Genomic DNA, 27,026 nt, shown 5'->3' with positions numbered 1-27,026 from the left:
CATCAGGGTGCTTTAAAGGCCACAAAGCATGTGCAGTGGCTGTCAGAATTGCAAAATCACCAGTTGTAAGTGTTGGCTGGGGGAATTCTGGAAGTTAAATCTTGTGTGGCAGTCCTGTTTTGCCTTCATTCCTATTGGTACATATTAAGAAATAAGATGATGTCTTATGAGAGGCTGGTTCAGATCTAACTTCCGATCACATATTACTATTACATTTCGAGCCAAATTTTAAAAGAAATGTGCCTTGCACATTTTACAATTTTACTTATCTGGATTGAGACCATTTTACTTTGAATATATTTTAATTTCAAAATGGGAAAATTCTGTATAAATAAGAATCACTAGAATCAAAATGAAACAATTAAATTGGACATTAGCTTTGTTTTCCAGAGGAAGACTCTGGTATATAACTTTACACCAGGCTAAAGTTGATTATGTCAGGTGACTTCTATCATCATACAAAACCTGTTTTCCCCTCAGGAAATTAGATAATCAATCTTTCAGCTGCTCAGATAACCAGCCACAAATGGTGCTTCCATTTGTTCATCAGATTGCATAGATAGAGTTATATTTTAAACACTGTTTTCAAACAATGCCAAACTATTTCAAGTACTCCTCAACATAGTTTACAAGAGAAAAACTAGATAAATAAACCTGTTGATCCTTGCACATAATATAGAATTGGAAATATAACAGAAATAAATGATATTTCTTATGAATATGCATATGAATATGTTAGTATTTTATTGTGTAACTTGATCTGGCATTTCCCATGAAAACATGCTTCATTTAATTTTGGCTAAAGCTTCATTATATATTTAAAGAGAAAAGGCAATTTAATTAGTAGATTAAAGATAGCCTATTTTACAGCAAGGAAATTTGGAAACGCTTCAAAGATTTTAATTTCAAAACTCCCAACTTTATAAAATCAGTCAAAATCCTGTTTTCCCTTTAAGACTCTTAAAGGTGGTGTAACAAGTTAAAGACATATGCAGCCTTAAAACTGTACCCCATAACTCATCCAAACTACTATAGAAATAACGATGGAATTTATAAATATTTCCTATTATTTAATAAGGAGATAAATTCCTATTTTTAAATGGCTTTGTTAAAAAAAACAAGGGTTTGTGAAGTTGCATTTATGACTAATGGAGTTGAATAATCACACATATGTGCTAGTCGTTCCTAACTCTAGGTGGCAGTGCTCATCTCCGTTTCAAAGCCAAAGAGCCAGCGCTGTCCGAAGACGTCTCCGTGGTCATGTGGCTGGCATGACTAAATGCTGAAGGCACACGGAGCTTTGTTACCTTCCCACCAAAGGTGGTCCCTATTTTTCTACTTGCATTTTTTACGTGCTTTCAAGCTGCTAGGTTGGCAGAAGCTGGGACAAGTAACAGGAGCTCACAAGTACAAAATTCGATTTAAGCATCAGCCTATCTATAGCTATTAAGGACCACTTAGAAATAGTCCCCAACCCCCCCCCCCGCCCCCAAGTCTTGCAATGGTGCCTTATTGTGCTGGGGGGGAGGTCCTGGTAAGAATGAGTGGAGAATACAATACAATACAATACAATAGTAGAGTTGGAAGGGACCTTGGAGGCCTTCTAGTCCAACCCCCTGCCTAGGCAGGAAACCCTATACCATTTCAGACGTTGGGAATGCACATCAAATCCAGGCAGGGGTACCCAAGATAAGTCCTGTAGATGTCAAACCAAGCAGGCACCTACATCAGGTAACAATAATATTGGACAATGCCAATGGCAGAGAGTCACTTTAGTGACAACTGCAAAGGTATCATTTCATATTGAATGGGAAAAGCCATTCCTGTATTTTCTCATTTATATTTATCTATGGCAAACTCCAGGTTATAAGCTGAAATTCACAAAGGAACATATAAGAGATGTATAGAAGTTTATACAATGAATGGTTGATGTTTATAGTGTCATATAATTATCAACCATTCATATCGTCAAGTATCAAATTTGACTGATTTGCAGCAGCTACAGAGCAACATGGTAAAATATGTTATTGGCAAAACAGCCAGTACCTTGATTTCAAATCTGCTATCTGCATGTAATTTAAGTGATGCAATGCATGTGATTCTGAATGATTCTGGCATGTCACTGTTGCATCAAGTTTAGACATAGCATCCCATATATTTATTGGCACAACCCGAAATCTCTAAATTACCTTTGTCTTAGAAAACCTCTGTGGTACTTTAAGGCCTTGTTAAAACAAGAGCTTACCAATAAATTGCTTCCAAACATGTATTGCTTACAGGCAAGTGTTGATTTTTTAGTTCTGTAGAATTTGGAAAGGAAGCCTTAAGGGAAAAAGGCAAGTTTGTGGTTTAGCTTTGCTTGCAGTACCCAACAATCCAACACAGGCAAATTAAGTTGAACCTGTGCAATGTCTCCCTTCTTTTTTCTCAAATATTTTTATTTTATTTTTACTGTATAAAGAAAGAGCAACAATTTCAGTGTCTATATAAACAGTGTTTTGTCTGGTTACAGTTAATTTGAGCAATAGTCATCATCATCATCATCATCATCATCATCATCATCATCAATCATTATGTTCATTAGCAGTGATCAAATAATAACAGTATTTTCTTCACCTAATATTAATACTTAACTGTTAATGCTAAATCATGTTGATAATTAACATATCATAATTAACCCTCATGGTAAAATTAATCCTTCACTTATAATTTTAAATATTCTAACTTCTGTTCCTATTATTTAACCATAGATAAAACGAATTCAAAATATTCTGTATCTTCCTTCTCTTTAATTTCAAGTGTTGATCTATCCATTTCTGCATATTCTAGTATTTTTTTCCTATCTTCTCATCTGTGGGGATCTCCACACCTTTCCAATGTTGTGCAAATACAACTATGGCCACTGTTAACACATGTAATATGAAATACATAACCCGTTTATTATATTTTTCTAGTATGGTATCCAACAGAAATATGTCTCCCTTCTTATTGGATGCTAAGAGCTGAAGAGACCTCTCCTATTTAAAAAAGAAAAAGGAGTTGTGTTTCTTGTTATTATCTAGATAGCACAAGCTCTTATTTCAATATAATCCTTCTCCATCTTGCTATCATTTAGGGGAAATCTTCAGATTTCCTATACATCTTTTAGGCCCCCAAAATGTGAACTGCAGTGAACAAGTAATATCTGGCTTAGAAATGTTCTTTCAATGTAGATTTCAATTTAGATCCCCTACCAGGATGTCTTCAGACTTAAGACTTAAAATAACTTCATTGTCACTTTGAACATACACTAATCAGCATACATTAAAATGAAATTTTGTTGCACACAGCTCTCAAAGGGTCACCTCCAATATACATTATATAAATATGACTAACTAACTAACTAAATAAACATATTCCCACATATATTATATGACACAAAGAAACAGCACAGTCTAGTTCGGATGTACAGTATACATGCACATGGCGAGAAAAATGAATCTTGCAAGTTAACCAGACGGATGACATAGGGAACAAAGCTGTTACAGAATCTGGTAGTCCTGCTAGAAATACTTCAAAACCTCCTCCCAGAGGGGAACAACAGAAACAGAGTGGATGTGTGGGGTCTTTAACAATGCTTTGAGCTCTAAGCACATAGCGCTTAAAAGCAGTATCCTGAATAACAGGAAGCGAGCTTCCTATAATCTTCTCTGCTGTCCTTCCCACTCTCTGTATGGACTTTCTATCTGTGGCACTGCTGCCACCAAACCAAACAGTGATGCAGTTTGTTAAAACGCTCTCAATCAAGCCTCTGTAAAAAGTGGCCAGGACAGAAGGAGAAAGATGTGCTCTCCTCATCCAACGCAGGAAATGCAGATGCTGGTTTAGCCCGTTGGGCCTTTTTGTTCCTTAGCGTTGGTTACATTTCCTTGCATAATCATAGTATCTCAACTTGGATAGGACACCGCCAGAAAACATCAGGGCTGTAGGATGGATAGGGAGAAAGAAAAATTGTCCCAAAAGGCAGCCATGGCAAATCACTTGCACATTACCGCCAAGAAAATTACATGGGTGTGTCCTTATAATTAAGAATTGTGCCTGACTCAAGGGAATTTTTATCGTACAGTTCTTTCATTGCTTTCATGCTATGGTATTTTGATGTTCTTATTTACATTTTCTAAATTTCTATTTGCTGTAGTTTTAACTTCTTGGAAACTGTTCTGGGAATCTGTTGAAGTGTGGAATATAAATTAAACAAACAAATAAAAAAGGCAAAAAGGCAACTATTGATTTGAGATGGCAAACAGGCCTGCAAAATCTTTTGATAATGGCACTGGCCATTATTTAACCAGTAAACTGGTCCACTGAGTTCTAAGAGGTGGGATCTGTGTTTTTAAAAGCAGCGTTGTTTATACACAAAATGATTTTTCTTGTCCGTACATAATCATATTGTTAGAAAAATGCTTTATTGCTTGAACGAAGTTGGGGTCCTGAAGGGAGGCAAAACTTTATTTTTAACTAATGTGTGGAATGTCTTTTCTTTTTAAAGAATACCCTGGAGCAATGTCAAGTCGTTATCTTTTTGGCAGCTGCTTAAAATTCTAAACCAACAACCACACCATGAAACCCAGACTTTTGCTGATATATAAGCTTTTTTTCCCAGGCTTCTTGGCCAACATGAGCCAATGACTCCAGTAAAAAATCTATGGATTACTCTATCACCTGTCATTTTATCAGTGTTTTTTCAACGAAAGCAACTGAACTGTAGCAACCAAATGCAAGGGTGTATGCTGCAGATTGCAAGAAAATTTATGGCAAAGACTAAGTGGGTACTTAAGCTGCAAATATCTATAACCTCTCCCAGAATGTTAAAATAAAAGATAAAGGAATAAGAAAGAATGATGTCTTTCATAAAGAACTCAAGGCAATGACCTCATGACATGTAGAAATAAACAGAGGCAAGCTTTATGAGGATGAGCTGCAGTCAGCCTCAGGCTCACATATTCTGACGACAATGGTGCCCTGAGAAGCTTCAGAAATTAGCTCCATTTTAACCTAATCATAATTTTCAGTGACGTTTTCATTCCGATATTGCAGGTTAGAATAGAATAGAATTCTTTATAGGCCAAGTGTAATTGGCCACACAAGAAACTTGTCTTTGGTGCATATGTTCTCAGTGTACATAAAGAAAAATAAAATAGAATATATTCATCAAAAATCATAAGATAAAACACTTAACGATAGTCATAGGGTACAAATAAGCAATCAGGAAACAATCAATATCAATATAAATCATAAAGATACAAGCAAGAAAGTTACAGTCCTGTGGTTGTAGGTGGGAGGAGATGGGTGATAGGAAGGATGAGAAGACTAATAGTAATGCAGTCTTAGTGAATAGTTTGACAGTGGTGAGGTTAATTATTTGTTTAGCAGAGTGATGGTTCATAAGACAAATTCATTTACAAACAGAAAAAGATACTCCCCAATATTCTGGTATGAATATTAAGTTATTTACTGTTTTGTTATGATATAAAAATATTACCCTCTGCCTTTTCAGGAGGGGGGGGGCTCATCCTTATTATCCTGGACTCTATTTAGTGTTATTTTCAGCACAGGCGTCTCTGTGGTGGGCAAAGGTAATCCTCCAAGCATTCTGGTTCAAAAACTCTTCTAAGTTTGCATTGAAACTATAAAGTAATCCTGTCAAACTTTTAAATCAACCCCCTCCCCTTTTTATAGGATGGATGAACATCCATGGCGAGGGTGTCAAACAAGCCAGGAAGACAGGCTTCAACTAACTCTGAATTCTCTCTCCTCATATCTGTTATCTGCTTTCTCTAAACTTTATTATTTTAAGAGCTGCACTTATGCTCCAAAGACCACTCCAAATGTTAACATGACCCAACAGTAGTTATTTAACAGATTAACAGAGTTGGCAGGACCTTATAAGTCATCTAGTCCAACCCCCCATCCAAGCAGGAGACTCTACACCATTTCTGTCAAATGGCAGTCCAGTCTCTTCTTGAATGCTTCCAGTGATGAAGCTCCCACAATTTCTGAAAGCAACTTCTGACCCTGGTTGATTGTTCTCATTGTCAGAAAATTTCTCCTTATTTCTAGGTTGAATCTTACTTACAATAATACAATACAATAGTAGAGTTGGAAGGGACCTTGGAGGTCCAGTTTCCATCCATTATTCTTTGTCTGGCCTTCGGGTGCTTTGGAAAACAGCTTGACCCCCTCCTCTCTGTGGCAGCCCCTCAAATATTGGAACACTGCTATCATGTGTCCCCTTCTCCTTCTCTTCTCTAGACCAGCCATGCCCAGTTCCTGCAACCATTCATCGTATGTTTTAGCTTCCAGTCCCCTAATCATCTTGGTTGCAACATGCAAAACCTATCCTTGCAGATTATTAACAAGAAACTTTAATAGAGGTTATGTTTACAAATCTTAGTTCTTTGGTAGAACCAATTACTTTACAATGATAATTATTTTTTATAATTTCAATTTTAAGCGGCAGCACTTATTCAACCTTGACTAATCTCAAAAAGCCGAGCAGGATTAGATTTATATTAGTACTTTAGTGCAAGATCAGCAGGAAATCCAAGGTAAATTGATAAGTTTTTAAAAAAATGTTTCAGTATTGCTAGCAAAACAAAAAATTACAAGGATTAGATCCATGTAATCACCGACAGGCAGCTTTAATTCAAAGAAGTCTTTACTTTTACCCTTAAATGTCTAAATTAAAAATAGTATTCTGATAGTATATCAAGAAAAATATTCCTGCTTATAATAAGGAATTCTTGCTAAGACACAGGGCATTTTTTTGTGCTGAATGAGCGACTTTAAAACTAAAACCTAGAAGAAAAAGATTAATTGTAATTTAGCTTTTCCACTTAGAAAAAGCTATTCGAACTGAAGAAAGAAGTTCACTTTTGACAACAAGGAGCAAAGAATTAATGTCACATTAATCAAAAGCATATTATGCTCTCATCATTAGACTTCCTTATTAAGTAGTTTCTTAATGGCTTGGCTATACTGTAAAGCTTTTGACTATAGTTGGTTTTTTTTTAGCTATACTCACCCTTGGTCATTTCAAAGTATTTCAAAGTATTTAGATAAATGTTGCTTTGAAACTAAAACAGCAGACTTACTGGTTCTCCTTCTTTGGCCTTAGAATGCTTATGTAAGCTTTACATTAGGGGTGTCAATCTCAAGGCCTGTGGGCAGCATTCGGGGTGCTTAGATCTGGCACACGGGGCCGACCTGAAAACAGTGAAGGACCAGCCCGCGGTGCCTCTGCCAGAGAAAATGGCGCTAGAGAGGGCCGTTTTTGCTGGCAGAGGGTTGCAGGAGGCTGTCGTGGCTGAAAACGGCGCTCAGGAGCCTGTTTTCACTGGCAGAGCATTCGGGCCGCCACAGGCACTCTGAGTGAGGTCAAGCTGGCCATGCCCCCCAGCCCCTCCCCCCACGGTCAAACACAACCCTGATGCGTCCCTCAATGAAATCAAGTTTGACACTCCTAATTTACATCAACGGTCCCCAACTTCCTGGGCACTAGGGACCAGTTCCATGGAGAGAGGATTTTCTACGGACCAGAGGGGGAATGGTTTTGCATGCTGCCAGAATTCTGTGGATGGGCCCATGTTTGTTTGTGTGGCCCAGTTTCTGGAATGCCACGGTCCAGTGTCGGTCCCTGGACCGGGGTGGGTGGGTGTCGGGGACCCTTGCTTTACATTATTTTGTGAAGAATAGTCACAAATGGTTGAAAGATACTCATTCATCATTATGGAATATATCCAAATAACCTATTGCAGTATAGAAAATGCATCAGCCCCAAAGCAAGTTTCCCATTCCAGCATGGCTTTTAACTGTAAGGACTTCCTTGGTTCATGTTAACAGAGTAACTAATCGAAACCATTGAGTTTATAAAGAATCTCACTAAAAGAGCATTTCTTACCTTATTATAATACTGCACTTGGACAGAATGCCATTGGCCATCACTAACCCCTCCTGGAACAAATGGTGCAACAGTTGTGGTGGTTTCTCCTGAAAAATAGCATGGAAGAGAGAGACAGAAAATAAGAGTTCATCTTAAAAGTTCCATTTTTGACAACATCCATTTTTGCAATTAACAACATAGATCAGGGGTGTCCAAACTTGGGAACTTTAAGACTTGTGGACTTCAACTCCCAGAATTCCCCAGCCAGCTGGCTGGGGAATTCTGGGAGTTGAAGTCCACAAGTCTTAAAGTTCCCAAGTTTGGACACCCCTGACATAGATGTTAATCATATTTGGTACAATCAGCATAAACATATATTCAATAAAATATTAAATAGATCAATAGCAAAATGTTTTAAGATAAATCCATTGTACATATGTATACATATACAGGTAGTCCTTGACTTACGACCACAACTGAGCCCAACATTTCTGTTGTTAAGTGAGACATCTGTTAAGTGAGTTTTGCCCCATTGCTACTGTTGTTAAGTGAATCACTGCCTTTAAGTTAGTAACACAGTTGCTCAGTGAATCAGGCTTCTGTATCTTCTCTATATCTTCATTTCTGGGTAAAGTCACTAAACACTGATTTTGCTTGTCAGAAGGTTGTAAAAGGGGACCACATGATCCCAGGACACTGCAACTGTCATAATACGAGTCAGGTGCCAAGCATCTGAATTTTGATTACACGACCATGGGGATGTTGCAAAGGTCTAAGTGTGAAAAATGATCCTAAGTCAGTTTTTTCAGTGCCGTTGTAACTTTGAACGGTCACTAAATGAGCTGTTGTAAGTTGAGGACTATCTGTACTGTACATGGTTCCCCCAATACACTCGTGAATTAAGGCAACAGATAACAAAGCCTTTCAACCTAACCACGTTTTTCATGATAGCTTACATCAAGTTAAATGCTTGGATTAGAAACGGTATGTAGAAAAATAATAATAAAGAGAAGAATAAAAGCAGCTGGAAAACGATGGCGAGTCTGGCAGATTAAAGATCTGTTGTAACAAAAAGAGGCATTTGGCAGAGAAAGCTCAAGTTTTGGTGTGACCTTTTCCTGACCGCTCGCCATCTCCATCACTTTCAAAATAACAGAGAATAAAGTGTTGTGTCTCCAGAAATGAAGCTATAGAGAAGATACAGACAGCATTGTACATGACAGGATATTATTTAGTTCAGGGATTTTCAAAGGGTTTTTTTGAATTATGGAAAGCTGCTAAATGGAAAAATGTAAAGTTCTAGTGATAGAAAATGAACTGTGGGTGAAGTTTTTCTCCCTGCTGTTCTAGTGACTCCATGGAATAGTTTGAAAAACCCTGCTTTGGCTATCCAGGAACCAATCCATGTAAAGCTAAATATGCAAAACTACTAAATGGAAATTTACGTAGTAACTTCCCAGTAACGAATGCATACGAACACTTTTGCATCTATCCGTCTTTCCAGCTGAAGTTTCAAACACATATCTCGTATCACATTGTGACTTCTTTTTAAATGGACAGAATCAGCTATTTTAGCCTAAACTGGACAAAAACAATTAGAGGCTATATTTCTTAAAAGAGCTTCCAGGGTCAAATATGAATGTAGAAGTACTTCCAACCTGCAAATCTCTTTTTTGAAGGGGACTGTTATGGTTGGAAACTAATCAAAGAGAGAAGCAACCTGGAATTAAGGAGAAACTTCCTAAAAGTGAGGACAATTAATCAGTGGAACAGCTTGCCTCCAGAAATCATTGGCGCTCCCTCACTGGATGTTTTTTTTTAAAGAGTCTAGACAGTCACTTATCTAAAATGGCACAGGTTCTCCTGCTTGAGTAGGGGGCTGGACTAGAAGACCTCCAAGGTCCCTTCCAGTTCACTCTATTCTAAGATCAAATGTATATTGATTACAATCAGAGGAATCTAAATGCAAGACATCGGTAAGCATATAAAATCACACTTAGAAAAGCATTTGTTGGCACTCAAATTCCGCTAACAATTAAGGACAACAATAACATTAGCTGTAGACTGGCATAAACAATGTTAATGGCAACAACCAACAACTTATGGCAACTATAAGCCTATTACCCATACAAATGCATATTGCGTATTTCTAAGGTGTCTTTGTGCTGTAGCAATTGTTCTTCATCAAACATTTAGCAAAGGAATGAAAACAAATCATATGCAAAAAGTAAATATTTAGGATAAATCAAGAAAGTGAAAACAACTGCAAACTGACAAAAAGTACAGGCATTTCTGTGTGTTTTCTTCAGGCTGGAATGTCAGATAAGGTGTTGGGGGAACAAAGAAAACTTTTTTCTTCCCAGAAAATTACAGAAGTTCTACCTCTGCACTGAATGTCATGGCTTCCTTTCTTTCACATTGAAATGTCTTTTAAAGATTGGATTTGCTAAAGAACAAGGTGCCAGATAAGTTATGCAGACTAGTACAACCAGCCCAGTGACTATTCAATTTGCTTCTCTGAGGTAATAGCAAAACAAATATCTACAGGAAAAGTACACAAGGACCTGTCAAAATGGGCAGGTTGGGTTTATCCTGAGTGACTAGCTGGACAAAAGTTTCCACTGAAGAAGAATAAGAAAAGAAAAAAAATGGTTAAGACTTAAGACCAACAAGGTATAGAATAAACCTCTCTGTATTTCCTCAGCATTCAAATGCAAACATTTACCTCAGTTTGACACACACACACACCTGCTTGGTTCATACAGAAAGGTGTTCAACGGAGAAAGGAACACAAACATTGCCTTTCCTTAAAGATGGTGAATATACTTCTGTGTTGTTTTTGGGAGCATTTCAACACCTACTATTCTTTCACGAGAAGGATTTTGCAACTGAATAGAAGTGAAATTACTTGCAAAAGAAGAAACCCTCATATTCCTTAATACTGCCTCACAAAAGCATGTTTCTTTCTTCTAAATCTGTGAACAATGTCTGAATGCCCGTTTGCAGTTGTAATTATTCAAATGCAACATGTTGCACTTGCGAGCCCATAGAAGTGATTGTCAGAATGGTGCAGTCTAAAATATGTATACATTTATTCATATAAATAATCTCTTGGTTACCATTGAGTTGGATTTTTTTTAAAAAATAAATTTTACTTTATTTCCAAAGTTATAATACAAATTTCAACAGAAGAAAAGGGAAACAACAACAAAGCATAAACCAAACAAGATGAAACATGGAGTTGGATTTTTTAATCTATATTTGCACGTGAATTAAAAGTAAATATGTACAGTATGCCACACATTTTCTCAATGAGCAATTAAGGGGGGAAAGTACTCCTAAGTCACCTTAAATAATAGATTACAGTAATTGCTGATACGTGAATATGAACAATAGTATCTATGTTTCTTAAAAAGCAATTAAATGGAGCTGGAACAAACACTGCAATGTGCATGAAAATATCCTCTGCAGTTATGATGGATGAAAGTATTACTGTAGTAGAGTCAAATAAAGACACTCTCAATTGTTGGCAACTTCATGGACAGATTCATGTTGTTTCCTTGATAACAGTAGAACAGCACTTTGCCATTGCTTCATACCAAAGTCTCCAAGAAGTTCTCTGATCTGACCTAGGTTTGCTTCTTGAAATAAGCCATGGTCAGTTACAGTAGATGCTACCACTTTGATGTGATATAAACTCTGGACTATGGCTATTATTACTGATCAGAACATTTATTTCATTCCAGAGGTGTTTTTTTTTTCTAACACATATTATTTCATAAACAGGATTTTTCATAAAACAGACATATATTCAATGGAATCATATATTCTGTGGACTGTAAACACACATATATCATTTAATATCTTGAAAGATCCAATACAATTTAGAAAAAAGAGTGTAGGAATATTCAATTGCTCTGTTGTTTTTAATAAATCTTTTGCAAATCACATCTGGCTACAAAGGTTTTAAACAAGAAATTCTTGCAGGATTAGTGTTTGTATTTCTCCTTCACTAGATAAGAAGGTTTTTGTAGGTTACAGACATAACAAACAGTTGATACTATCTAGACAGAAATCTTCTCTGGCTACTATATATTTTATCTTGATTTGCAATTAAACTTAGTGAATAGAAAAATATTGCTTTGGGCACAAAGCTTTAAATCTAAATTTAACTGTTGCATTTAATGACTTGAACTCTGAACTTTTCAATGTGTTATGATCCACAGAATAATGGCACAAAAAAGTCCTTTTAAATATTTATTCAGAATATAATCATACTTATAATTATATTTATTATTGTGGATTTATAATAAATGTTTATACATGGCAGAATTCTCTTTATTTACATAATTTTAGCTTCATGGTGTAAAAATAATCTGAAAACTACTTTTCTGAATCAGATATTTTCTAATTATTCCTTTCCCTTTTCCTTCCTTCCTTCCTTCCTTCCTTCCTTCCTTCCTTCCTTCCTTCCTTCCTTCCTTCCTTCTTTACCACTCCCTCTCCCTATCCTTCTTTTCTAAACTAAACATCCATGTAATTGTAAAGGGGGACTCTAATAAATGGACATATGTGATTTTATTTACAAAACATGAGTTTAAATAATTTTGTCAAGCACTAATTTCAGTATTAACAGGTTTTAAATTCCTTTTTGGGATAATTTATCATGCAGCTGAATGTATTTTTTACTTGGGAGTGAATCTAAGGTTTATTTCTAGGACAGTATCTACAGAACTTCAAACTGAGCCCTTAAAGCAAAACGGGATTTGTCCTGAATTCACATGCACAAAATTAAGCTGTTATTCTAGGTTTCCACTTGGAGTCAAATATATTTCATTTTGTCACACATTCTATTTTCAAGGTAGAGTGAATAATTTAAGGTTCACACTTCTGGTTCATGTACATGAATCTTCCAAGCACTTGGGTTTTCAATTGACTCCTAAAGAAAATTGGAAGTTTCCATAGTTTACAAAATGAAGCACTTATAAGTCAATAACCTAACAGCAGAGAGTAACAATACCATAATAAGGTAAAGGTAAAGATTCCTCTTGCACATATGTGCTAGTCGTTTCCGACTCTAGGGGATGGTGCTCATCTCTGTTTCAAAGCCAAAGAGCCAGCGCTGTCCGAAGACGTCTCCGTGGTCATGTGGCCGGCGTGACTAAATGCCGAAAGCGCACGGAATGCTTTACCTTCCCACCAAAGGTGGTTCCTATTTTTCTACTTGCATTTTTACATGCTTTCAAACTGCTAGGTTGGCAGAAGCTGGGACTCTGTTATGTGGCACTAGGGATTCGAACCGCCGACCTTTCTGATCCACAAGCTCAGTGTCTTAGCCACTGAGCCAACACATCCCATACACACACACACACACACACACACATACATACACATATACATGTACACATACACACGCATACACACAAACACACATCCATACAATAATAATGAATAGCAAATCTGTAATTTTGATACATCCTAGACAACAGAAATGTGTGCATGAATGTGAGACTGGACACATTTCAGATTCAGTGTTGAAACATATGCGGACACTCACATAGCAGTTGGCATAAGCATCTTTTCCCATGACATTACAGCTGCCTGTCATAACCCCGAGTAAATATATCTTTAGTTTAAGAAGTTGCAGACAGATGCCTTCAGAGTTGTCATACACATTCCAAAACATTTTTTTAAACCTTGGAATCCAAAGTGTAGCATTGTTCTAGCAAACATATGCGTGGATTAATTGGGCCATAATTTAGCAGCATGGGATCAATATATTTAATTTTTATTTATACATATATATATGTATGTATGTATGTATGTGTATGTGTATACATATACATATATATATATAATTTGTTTTCGTAGATTTTCATGGGTGTAGGTATGATATATATATATATAAAACAAACAATCATCAGTGATTACACTTAATATTAGGCTCCATTAAGACATGATTTCTAACAGCATGAATAACAAAGCATTTGAAATGAAATTTTATTTTCTCTAAGGATATGTATAGGGCTGTGGCCTTAGGAGAGAAATTTAATCATAAATATTATGATATAACGTCATCAGTGGTGGGTTTCAAGATTTTTTAGAACCTCTTCTGTAGGTATGGCCTGCTTTGTGGGAGTGGCTTGCCGGCCATGTGACTGAGTGGGAGTGGCTTGCTGGCCATGTGACCAGATGGGAGTGGCTTGCTGGCCATGTGACCAGGTGGGAGTGGCTTGCCAGCCATGTGACCAGGTGGGAGTGGCTTGCCAGCCATGTGACCAAGTGGGAGTGGCTTAGCAGTCATGTGACTGGGTGGGTGTGGCCAAGTTGTAAAATGCGGTGAAACTCACTTAACAACACTCTTGCTTAGCAACCAAAATGTTGGCTCAGAAACTCTGGCATTTGAAGCACGCAAGTCTTAAAGCTGTCAAGTTACAAGTCAAGAAGATGCTGGCTAGAAACTAAATAACAAGGGGGAAAAAATGTTGGGCTGTGAATTACTGTCACCGGGGGGGGGGGAGGGAGGGGGGTTTGTATGTTTTAAGCTGTATTTGTATGCCTTGTCAAAAGAAAATGTATAACCAATAAAGATTATTCAAAAAAAAAAAAGACTTGTGGACTTAAACTCCCAGAATTCCTCCTCTCGCTCTTCATCTTGACGATGTGCGGACAGGTGGTGGGAGGAAACTGGAACCAGTTGTAAACGGCACTGTAGATTTGTGGAACCTCTTCTATAGAAGAGGTTAGAACTGGCAGGAAGCCACCCCTGAACGTCATGAATATGCTTTCAAAATTTAGAGATGAGTTTTATTCAGTAAAGAGTTCCACTCATTGCAAGTATCTTACCTGCAGAAAATGTTAGCTGGATCTGTTCTTCAATGATCTCAAGAGCAATAAAATCATGTTTCTCATTAAAACGTCCATTGTAGAGAAGCAAAGCATTCCTTTCCCTTGTTGCAAACCTACGTCATAAAGGAACAACAAAATGTCACTCAGAAACCTTCTCCAGTCAAACAAATTTAGTAAGTTTTGCTAGACATGCTACCAGTGTAGAGATGTGTGTGTGTGTGTGTGTGTGTGTGTGTGTGTTTGAATCAATGTTGATGCCTGATGACTGCCTGCACTAGTTCCTGCTGTCTTCTTGGCAGGATCTTCAGAAGTGGTTTGCCCTTTTCTTCTTCTTTCCAGGCCTGAAATCCCCCCTCCCGCTTTTAAAATGCAACCTTTTTATTAGGTAGACACTGCAAAAACAATGAGTTTTAAGATGCGTACATTGTGTTTTGAAGTCAATACAACAATGACTGCAAATTTTTCATACAACATTGGAAGGACTGATACTTACATGAGAGAGACAGTGAAATGGAAGCGCTGCCTCAATCCCTTGAAGGTGACAAATGACTCTGGGGGGAAACTTCTTGTGGTCATCTCACAATACGGTCTCTCGTATTCACCAGAAGGGCATTCACATTTGAAGCCTCCTATGAGCAGGTTAATACATGTCCCCCCATTCTTGCAGACTCCGGGTGCACAGCGTCCCGAGCGAGCGTTGACTTCACAATATTCTCCTAAGAAGTAGAAATAGAAATGCCCACCAGTTATGAGAAAAAAACAATTCTGTACCTCCAAAACAGCTAATGATTCAAAATCAAATTGAGACATAATATAATCTTGGCTGGACTAAAACAGAGGCTTATCAGTAGATATATAATAATAATAATAAATTTAAATTTATTAGCCGCTCCCTTTCCAGACAGGACTCGGGGCGGCGTACAGTGGAGCATATAAAACATATACAACACATAAACATACATATATACAGGACATACATACACGGAGGAGGTAACAAATTTCATCACATTGGACAATTAAAAGTCACCATTAAAAATACCCCAATTGTAAAACACAATTTAAAATTTAAGGTTTGGCTAAATGTTGGCTAAATGTTTATATCTAATTCCATAAAAGAATGTTGGCAATCCTGGCCTTATGGATCAGCTGGGAGGGGGGGGGAACTATGTCTCTATTCTTCAATCAGCCTTTTCTCCGCGCTAGGAGGCATCACTACCTGTAGGTCACTTTCTTCAAAATATTTCATTTTTAAGAAGGCAATTGAAGAAAAAATACTCCCTATGGCAATAAGGAAGCAAAAAAGAAACATGTAAATTATATTTCATTGACTTCCTCCATCCCCAAGCAGTTAACAGTTTTATAACACTATCATTAAAAAGGTTCCCCTCGCACATATGTGCTAGTTCTTCCCGACTCTAGGGGGCAGTGCTCATCTCCATTTCAAAGCCGAAGAGACAGCGCTGTCCAAAGACGTCTCCGTGGTCATGTAGCCGGCATGACTAAACGCCGAAGGTGCACGGAACGCTGTTACCTTCCCACCAAAGGTGGTTCCTATTTTTTCTACTTGCATTTTTACATGCTTTCAAACTGCTAGGTTGGCAGAAGCTGGGACAAATAACGGGAGCTTACTCTGTTACGCGGCACTAGGGATTTGAACCGCCGAACTGCCGACCTTTCTGATCGACAAGCTTACTGTCTTAGCCACTGAGTCATCGTGTCCCTAAAACTATCATTAAAACCCTTTAATGACAAAAGGGTTTTCTACACATCTTTCAAGAACAGCCTTATTTATGCTATCTAATCAGAGCTAATATAACTGGTATCTAGTTATCACGGTAAGTTTCTCAAGCTTGTTTCTGCCCAATCTTCTGAATCAATGAGGACAGCTAAAGCTAAATTCAAGGGCTAAGTAAAGAGTTGTCATGGTTAAATTGAAAGTGCTTGTCTACTGAGAAAACCCAGGCTTCTGTTTGAAGAAATGAGTTCCAGGCCTTATAAAAGGCAACTGACAACAAACAACAACATGGACAGGAACACACACACACACACACACACAAATAGGGGCAAAAAGTGAAAAGTATATAAAAATACATATGATTTGAGAAATGAATATATAAATTCAACTGAATTTAACAAATGCAGCTTTGTATTGTTTGTAATTATTATTACAGCTATCATCACCACCATTGGCTTTATAGAAGCCATGGTGGTGCAGTGGTTAGAATGTAATACTGCAGGCAATTTCTGCTGACTGTCGGCTGCCAGCAGTTCGACAGTTCGAATCTCACCAGCTCAAGGTTGACTCACCCTTCCATCCTTCCAAGGTGGGTAAAATGAGGACCCAGATTGTTGGGGGCAATAGGTTGACTGTAAACTGCTTAGAGAAGACTGCAAAGCATTGTAAACTGGTATATAAGTCTAAGTGCTATTACTCTTGCTATATCTCACCATTCCAGTCATGTAACTATCCAATTGAGTTAGTTTAGAAGTCAAAATGAATACCAGACTTAAAGCATAACTGTAATATTACGAACAAAATCAAAATTACAAATACCATGTGTTGTTGAAATAATGACATTTTAAACTATTACAAATAATTATAAAATCATACGATTATAATAAAAAGATACCATTAGTCCTCATTTAGTGACAACTTGGACAGCAATTGTTTGCAGTGATGAAAAAGTAACTTTGTGACTAATGTCCGAATTTACAACCATAGTTTGTGTTATCCTGTGCCTGAGCTACTTTTTTTTTCTCCTACCCAGCAGAGCACAAAGATTGCCTAAAAAAGCTGCCTTTTTTTGACCACAGCACTGCATGTCCCTAAAAGGTGCCATCTGTAAATTTAAAAGTTCAGTACTCTGATCTTAGTTGATTAGAAACCTTCCCCAGGATGACAGCTGCAGCGTGAAATTAAGACACAGAACATAGAATCACAGGGCTTGAAGGGACCTTAGAAATCTTCTAGGCCAGGGGTGTCCAAACTTGGGAACTTTAAGACTTGTGGACTTCAACTCCCAGAATTCCCCAGCTGGCTGGGGAATTCTGGGAGTTGAAGTCCACAAGTCTTAAAGTTCCCAAGTTTGGACACCCCTGTTCTAGGCCAACCCCCTGCTCAGTCAAAAGGTTGTAATATCTTTTCTTGAAAACCTCCAACAATGTAGCACCCACAACTCCAGGAGGAAAGTTGTTCCATTGGGTTAGTTGTTCTCACTGTCAGGACATTTTCATCTTAGTTCCATGTTGAGTCTTTCTATCTAAGTGATCTAACTCAACAGCCATCAATATTTTGAGCACCATGGACCAGTTCCGTGGGGAGATTTTTTCAGCGGACCAGAGGGGGCGTGGTTTTGTGAGCTGCCTGCATCCCGTGGATGGGCCTTCTCCTATTTGCATGGCCTGGTTTCTAGAAAGCCGCAGACCTGTGTCATGAATTGGGGGTTGGGGATCCCTGATCTAACTGATCTAATCAGTTTAAAGTCTTTTGTTTGCCTCGTAAGTGGGTTGTAGCTCACAGCCAGGAGATTTATAAATGGCCCCAAGCCCAAAACTCTAGGTCCCTGCTGGCGAACCTATGCCACAAATGCCAGAAGTGGCATGCAGCGCCCTCTCTGATGGCACATGAGCTATCAGCCCATTTCAGCTCAGCCGTGCATGCGCACATGTCTCCCGCTGGCCAGCTGGTCTTCGAGTCTGTGCCACGCATGCATGGGTGTGTGTGGGTAATATGCACACGCACAGGGGGAGGGACACATGCACGCGGGACACATTGCATTTTGGGGGATTGGACACGCTTGCGCATGCGCGTGCTTTGGGCACTCAGACTGGAAAAGGTTAGCCATCTCTGCTCTAGGTATATTCAAAATACAGAGAGAGTACAATGCATTATAACAATACTAGAAGAGAACCAGTTTTGATGTAGTGGTTAAGGCATCAGGCTAGGAACCAAGAAGTGAGCTCAAGTCTCATCTTAGACACAAAGCTAGCTGGGTAACTTTGGACCAGCCACTTCCTTTCAACTTACTGTAGGAAGAAGGCAATGGCAAATCACTTCTGAAATCTTGCCAAGAAAACTGCAGATATGTGTTCAGGCAGTTGCCAGGAGTTACTACTGACTCAAAGCCACAAAAAACAAAAACAACAATAAGTGCTGTCACATTTGATACAAATCTTAGTTATGTAAAAGCCTTAGCCATTCGGTGAAAGGCCATACTTCCTCTAATAAAAATCGTAAATAATCATTTGTGTGAGTTTGCAAAATTTCACTAGTCAAAAATGCATCTTGTAATTTAGCAATACAGTCTACATTTCCCTGACTTTCTTGACTTGAACTGTCATCAATCTGCATATTAGTATATGAATCCAATGAAGGATACTATTTTTTTATTTTTAATAAATGAAAAGGGAGCTAATAAATTAAACAAGAAGCAGACTTTATTTTGCTGAGGGTGCATTTACACAATAATTATCCTTAAGCTTTACCTCCTGGATTCAGCTGAAGCGCCAAGGACTTTGACAACTTGAGAACTTTTGCTCATTCTTTGCAAACAATATAATTGGGATGAAGTGGTTGGTTGAACACTAAATTGACTGGAGACTATACTGAACTGTGAAATGTCTAAGAGACTCAATAACATGTGGATTCCTTGATGGTGGGGGCTAGACTTGTTATCTCATGAGAACTATGTCATGATAATCTCTGGATCCACAAGCATGTAAGTTGGCTACAATTCACAAAAGTTCATATAACGGTCTACGGTCTTGAATTAAATGCTTATACTATGATGAAGCCATGAATGAATCAGTATTTTCTCATGGTATTTACTAAAGAATACCACGGGGGGGGGGGGGGGAGGGATATTAAACTATTTCAGCAATACAATTAAGTCTTGTGGATTCAGCTTCACGGTTCCTATTTGCCACTTTTAAGATCCCACCAAGTTCTTGATTCTACATTAATACTGTTAATAATTTGATTGTTTTTCCAGTACTGAAAGGGGTCACACAAATTTGGGCCTTGCTGGGAAGACAAGTAAAACAGGTAAGTAAATTATAAGTAAAGCTAAAATAAATTTATCAGAGATGTCTTCAATGAACTAACCCTAAAGCATGTATACCAGAAGGCTTTTTTTTTTCAAATATCAGCTAAGACGGTATGGCTTGCAAATGACGCCTTTGGAAAGAATGTGTCACCTTGATGGTATGCCACTGGTGCAGGAGTGAAACTCTGGAGTTGCACATAGATAAGCTAGTGAAAGCATTTAGGATGTTAAAGATTACCCTTTGCAAATACTGAAATATGAGCCAAGTTTGGAGAAGGGACATTTATCTTGCCTCAAACAAGAGGCAGTATAGAAAAATTCTTCCTCCCTTCCCACCCCCTCTCTTTCCTTCCCTCTCTCTCTCCTTCCCCCTCTCTCTCCTCTCTCCAAAACAATAGAATAATGGAGAAGGGACTTGAAAAATTCATTCTCTCTCTCTCCCCCCCAAAAAACAATAGAATAATGTAAAAATGATTGTCAGCAATGGAACAGTCAGTCAAAGAAGGCAGTTCACATTTGATAGTTCACATAAATTCCCTTAATTAAAGCAAATGCTTGCTTCAGAAGTTTCAGAATCCAGCTACATTTACATTTCAATTCAGTAAGCTCCTGCTTACCTCACCGTTTTTTAAAACAGCCCGAGGTTTAAAGGGGATTGGTAACCTTAATGGCTGGTTCAGATATCACAATAAACTATAGTTAATAATTTCTTAAGTTTTGTTCTTTCCCAGTGTGGTTGTGAGGAATGGAATCTTTTGTTTACTTTTTGACTGATCCTGACATGACAGTTAATCTCCAACTTGTAATTAATCTTTATGGCTTATTTGAAAAAAAGCTCACTTCAAGCCATGGGCTGTGGAGTTATTTTCTTTTGAAACAGATCACAGTTAAGTTCAACCATATTTGTGGTTAATACAGAAAGTTCATGGTGAATTCTAGTGAATTAAAATGAAGACAATAATTTCTAAATTCTTGTAGTCAAGCTTCTTTTAATAACCAAAGGTGGACAAAAATTTCCCTGTTTTCTTTTCCTTCTCATTTTCCTCATTAGGTACCACAGAACAGAATAAGCCCCTATGATTTCCTTTCTGTTATTTATACTAGAAAAAGAAATAAAGAAGTGAAAAAGCATTCTTAGCGTTAGGAGATTTTAGAACACATATGCTCATGAAAGAATCTGCAAAAATTACAAATACATTCTCAAAGTCATTGTCTAAGCATAAAAAGGCTGTTCAGGATTCATCTATGAACTAATAAAAGCATTACAAAATGTGTTATTTATTGATTTCCTTATTATTTGTGGATTCTTCTTTCATCCATTCATGTATTATATGTGTAAGTATGTAAATTCAGGGTTATTAATTCTTGTGATCTAAAGTCTAAAGAAATGGATAGAGCATAAGATGAATCTGAAGAGTGAGGAAGAGGGGCTAACAGTTTAGCCAGAAGCTATAATAGAAAATCCAAGCCTCACTAAACCTACTGTAACTCAATTATTTGCACACACCCTTCCGTACCTCTCAGAAGTACGAAATGAGTGTGCTTCCAACCAGGAATGCAGTATGTTGATACACGTTGTTTAGCCTTTGGCATCGTGCAGTCATGTTCATCTCCAAATAACTGATGCAAATAAGCACCCTATTGTTTCTAGTTGTGAACAATGTGCAAATGAAAGACCATAGCTTATTCTCAACTCAGAGTACAAATAAACCTGGCATGCTTTCAAGAAAAGAAAGCAAATATAATTTTGGAGACTATGTAGTATATTTGAAGTGATTCTCTGGTCATATAGTACACTTTTAATATAGTTTTCTGAGTCAGAGTATCTCAATACATTGGCATGATGTAGCAGTCAAGACTACGGGACATAAGATTGTGCAAACACACTCCCTGTCACTTTCTCTAGATCACTGATGGCGAACCTATGGCACGTGTGCCACAGGTGGCACGCGGAGCCATTTGCCAGGGCACGCGAAGTGATTTCCGGTTTGTTTGGAGGGTCGTTTTGAGCGCTCCGAAGGCATCAGGGAAGCCTCCGGACGGTCCCTGAAGCCTTCGGAGCGCTTAAAACGACCCTCCAGAAGGGCGTCCGGGGGTGGGTGGCTGTTTTCACCCTCCCCAGGCTCCTATAAAGCCTCTGAAGCCTGTGGAGGGCGAAAAAAGCATTAAAAATGGGAGGGGGAGCGCCTGTAGTGTGCGCATGAGCACTGGGGATCGCACATTGCATTATGGATGCGGCACACCCACACACGACCCCCCTGCGCTCCCCCCACTTATGGCACGCGATCCAAAAAAGGTTCGCCATTGCTGCTCTAGATCCAGTCCAGGGGTGAAATCCAGCAGGTTCTGACAGGTTCTGGAGAACCGGTGGCGGAAATTTTGAGTAGTTTGGAGAACCGGCAAATGCCACCACTGACTGGCCCCAAAGTGGAGCGGGAATGGAGATTTTGCAGTATCCTCCCCCTGCCACGCCCACCAAGCCACACCCGCAGAAGCGGTAGTAAACAAATTTAAATTTCACCACTGATCCAGTCAATATCCGAGAGTCACTGTTATAAATAAAAAAATCAGACAGACCCCCGTGTAAGTTATCTTGAGCGCCTAGATAAAAAGTAGGACATAAATGCGAGAAATCAATGAATAAATACTACGTTATTTATTAAGGTAGGGGTCTCCAACCCCCAGTCTGTAGACCGTCACTAGGCCGCAGCAAGCCAGAAAGCGGGCCACGCAAAGAGAAGCCCCACCCGCGGGATGCAGGCAGCATGAAAAATCACGCCCCCTCTGGTCCACGGAAAAGCCTCTCTCCATGGAACCGGTTCTTGGTGCCCAAAAGGTTGAGGGGAGGCCCTGTACTAAGGGATAATTCATTCTGATCACTATAGAATGCCTCTGGGTAAATATTGAACAATAATAAAAAATATTTTCCAAGGATAACTAAACATTTATCCCGAAGTGAGCTGGTACCGCAGTTCTAGTCATAGTAATTTACCAGATTATCAAAAGAAACAAAATAAAAAAGAGAAGCAACGATAAATAAAATTAGTGGCAGGAGGAAGATCTACCACTGTTCAAGACAGAGTAAAAAAAAACACCAGTGGTTACCTTTCCTCTTCAGCAATGCCTCATTCAAATCTCCCTTGGTTACCTGGTCTGGAAGCAGATAAATTACACCGTACTCCAATACAAAAATTTTGCTGAAAGTGTACTTCAAAATACAGATTTTTTCCCCCTCCAAAATTATTGGGAAACTACAAAGTTTAATCTACAAAGGGAACCTGGTGGAGACAGTGAACTTTTATTCCTTTTTGCACTTCTGTTCTGAAAGGTGAGAGGTGGAAACTCCCCATCTGTTCAAGGTCATCGTGAAAAGAAGAATGTGCAGGAAAGAATAAGCAGCTAAGAGAAATCTAGCTTCTGGGTAGCTTAAAACAATAAAACATACCCAGAGTTTATAATTCATCTAGAAAATCAGCCTCCTTGAAGTACTGCTAATATAGTTTCCAACCTTCTGAATTCCCAACATTCATTTGATATAAAACAGGAAGCAAGTCAAACTACAGATATGGCTGTGTACAAAATACCCATTTTTAGCATGGCTAAATCACTTCATAAGCCTTCAGTTTGCAATATATTGCTTACAGACATAACATTGCAACAAATTACAGAGCAACAAATGCCCAAAATATGCAGAATTGTTTGATGCACCATCGTGTCAATAAATAGTCTTCTTTGTGAGCAATTAGTCACAAGAAACTCTTTGACTTGAAGACAGCATGAGAATGACCCATATTAGGGACCTCGTTGACTGTTTCTAGAATATCCTGGAAGTTTACTGTAAATAATGCTAACAATTACTACTCAGCAAAAAAAAAATCTGATTCTTCCTAGACCAATGTTGGCGAACCTTTTCAGCACCGGGTGTCAAACGGGAGTGTGCACATGCCGGAAATCGGAAGAGCAGCCATTTGGCAGGCATGCATGCACTGGGAAGATGCTCTTCCAGTTTCCGGCGTGTGCATGTGCACCGGCCACCTGGTCGTCCCGTTTCTGGCATGCATGCACGCCCAAAGATCAGCTGGGTGGTGTGCATGTGCATGCCAGAAAACAGAAGATTATCTTCCCGGGGCACGCATGCGTACGGGGCAGCTGCTCTTCCAGTTTCTTTTGATAATCTGGTAAATTACTATGACTAGAATTGTCGTACCAGCTGGCTGGCATGCTGGAACCTGAAAGAGCAACGGACGACAGCTCACATGCGTGGAGAAATGGCTTCACGTGCCACTTCTGGCACGTGTGCCACAGGTCCTAGACTTTTAAGTTCAGCTCCGTACTGTACCAGAGGACTTATGCAAGTCAACAGAACTTCCTTGGGAAGCTTAAGAGCATATCTCATTGCCACCCCATCTGGATGTAGGTCACCCCTTCTTTCTGGAAGGTGAATGTGGATGACATTGCTTTCCCATCTTCAGCCCACTGCAAATGTGATCTATGCCCCTATTTTCCTGTTCCAAGTTGAAAGCAGTGAATTCCAACTTGTACAGGATCAAAAACGCCTGTCTGATTTGGCTAGATTTGGCTAGATGAATTCCTGTGCTTTGATTGGCTGCTGTACAGAGATGGACTTGTCCCTTAAATGGGACAGTGGTTGCCACTCTGTAATCTGTAATCTCTGCTTCTGATAGCAAATTTACTTATTTACTAGATTTTTTTAAAAAAAAAATCTTGCCTTTATTAAAGGTAAAGGTAAAAGTAACTCAAGGGGGCAAATATATATAATATTCCATCCTATTTTCCCCAAAAGAACAACAACATTGGGAAAGAGGGAGGGAGGGAGGGAGGGAGGGAGGGAGAGGGAGAGACAGACAGACAGACAGACAGACAGACAGACAGACATTCTTAGCTTAGCAACGATTAGACTGGATGGATTATAGAAAGAAAAGTCATGATATAACTTTAGACAGAGTGATTAAAATATAATTGTACTTATAACAGCTGTGAAGATAGGAAGTCACTTCGTTGTATCTTTCTTTATATCATTTTTCCTTCTTTCTTTTTTGTACTTCTTTTCTTTCTGCATTTCCCCCCTCCCTTTCCCTCTTCTTTTTTTATTAATTTAGTTTGTATTAGTTCTTATTATTGTTAAAACTTTCAATTAACTATTATTTTAAGAAAGAGAATAAAAGTAGCACGAGTTTAATTGCAGTCACTGAATGATGCTAGTTAAAATAGATTTTTTCATAATAATATGAATCATAATAATATTCATTTATAATAAGTGACACTGGATCTCCTATAGTACAGGTAGTCCTTGATTTACGACCACAGTTGAGCCCAAAATTTCTGTTGCTAAGTGAGACATCTGTTAAGTGAGTTCTGCCCCATTTTACGACCTTTCTTGATTCAGCTGTTAAGTGACTCACTGCAGCTGGTAAGTTAGTAACCCAGTTGTTAAGTGAAACTGGCTTCCCCATTGACTTTGTTTGTCAGAAGGTCGCAAAATGTGACCACATGACTCTGGGGCACAGAAACGCTCATAAATATGAACCAGTTGCCAAGCATCTGAATTTTGATCACACAATCATGGAAAAACAGTCACCAGTCACATTTTTCAGTCCCGTTGTAACAGTCACTAAATGAATTGTTGTAAGTCAAGGACTACCTGTACCCATTAAGTGCTCTCCAGAATTCTAATTATCTTGACATTCACCTCCAAGTAGTGTATTTTTCTGTTCGAATGCGCAAAGTTTTAACTATTGCTAAAGCACACATGCTACTTTAAACAACTCTTGTCTTACGTAACAATTCTCTTCATCATATAAAGAAGAACACTCATGGCCTGCACCGCTTCCCTACTTCATAGAAGCATTCTTTAAGGAATGCATCGAGAAAAATGAGTCTGGGGGAGGAATGGCTTCACGGTGTTTGAAAAATTCTCTTTATTTGTTAATTTTCTTTTTAGACCTAACTCAAAGTTAGGCAAACAGACCTGTACCAACACCTGGCCTCTAATAAGACAAATTACTTTTAGAAAACGGGAAAAAAATTAACTGCAAAGAAATCTAACTTGCTGAATTACTGTTTACTACTCACACAAGTGGGAAAGTGCATTTTGACAAAAGCAGCATTGCAGCACAGATTACTGCTAACTTATTAACTCCAAGTTTAACTATTTAATAGGGACATTATTCATTTCTTTAGAGCTTGCCCTTTTTTTTCTTTTTTGTGTAAACATTAGATGTAAGGAGTTTTTTTTGCTGCTGAGAAACAGATGAGTATAAGAGTGTAAGCAGCCACAGTGCTTTTCCCATTCAAATTGCTGTTGAATCACTATTGATAACCAAAGTAGATGAAGATACTGTATCTATGGGATTGCTACCATATATATTCTTCTTCTTGTGGTTTTATGGAATGCAATATTTCATAATAAAATGTTCTTTGGAGTCATCTACAGGAGTTCATTTAAAAGGCAATCTGAAAAGATTGAAATGAACAAATAAACTGGGCTTCAAAGTTTTACAGTGATCCTTTAGTTAGTAAGATTACTTTAGCAATGTTCTTGTTTTGAATGAGACGGAATCAGCCTTTTTCTTCTTACTTCTGGATCCCTTTGCATTCTGAAAATATAAATTGGTTCATGTTTACCTCCACAAGTCTTGAGTTTCTTATCTGTAGCATACTAAAAAGCAGAGACATCACTCTGCCAACAAAATGCGTGTAGCCAAGGCTATGGTTTTCTGAGTTGCAATTATGGCTGTGAAAATTGGACCATAAGAAAGGTTGAGTGCCAAAGAATGGAGGTCATTGAACTATGGTGCTGGAGAAGACGCCAGCGAGTCCCTTGGACTGCAAGGCATCAAACTTGAGGAGATCCTAGAGGAGATCAACCCTGATTGCTCTTTAGAAGGCCAGATCCTGAAGATGAAACTCAAATACTTTGGCCACCTAATGAGAAGGAAGGACTCACTGGAGAAGAGCCTAATGCTGGGAAAGATTGAGGGCAAAAGAAAAAAGGGACGACAGAGAATGAGGTGGCTGGATAGAGTCACTGAAGCAGTAGGCATGAGCTTAAACAGACTCCAGAGGATGGTAGAGGGCAGGAAGGCCTGCAGGAACGTTGTCCAGGGGATTGCGATGGGTCGGACACATCTTCGCAACTAACAACAACAATTCACAATGTGTTACAGAAAGTTTTTTCCCCTATCCTGGAA

The 27,026-nt window shown here is 38.5% G+C and overlaps 1 protein-coding gene across 4 annotated transcripts in view; it reads right to left on the bottom strand.

Annotated features, from left to right (window-relative positions):
- Positions 1–27,026, bottom strand: part of CELSR1 (cadherin EGF LAG seven-pass G-type receptor 1) — a 191,087-nt gene that overhangs the window by 89,947 nt on the left and 74,114 nt on the right. For all 4 annotated transcript variants that reach the window (XM_081957473.1, XM_081957470.1, XM_081957472.1 and 1 more), the window contains exons 3-5: positions 15,264–15,486; positions 14,768–14,883; positions 7,940–8,028 (exon numbers count right to left, since the gene is read on the bottom strand). In XM_081957473.1, the coding sequence (XP_081813599.1) occupies positions 7,940–8,028; positions 14,768–14,883; positions 15,264–15,486 (428 nt within the window). The remainder of the gene's footprint in view (positions 1–7,939; positions 8,029–14,767; positions 14,884–15,263; positions 15,487–27,026) is intronic.

This window comes from Natrix helvetica, assembly GCF_964273705.1.
Source record: "Natrix helvetica genome assembly, chromosome: 6".
Lineage (NCBI taxonomy): Eukaryota > Metazoa > Chordata > Lepidosauria > Squamata > Natricidae > Natrix > Natrix helvetica.
Note: the sequence above shows the minus strand (reverse complement) of the source record. Positions and strands in the feature narration are given on the sequence as shown.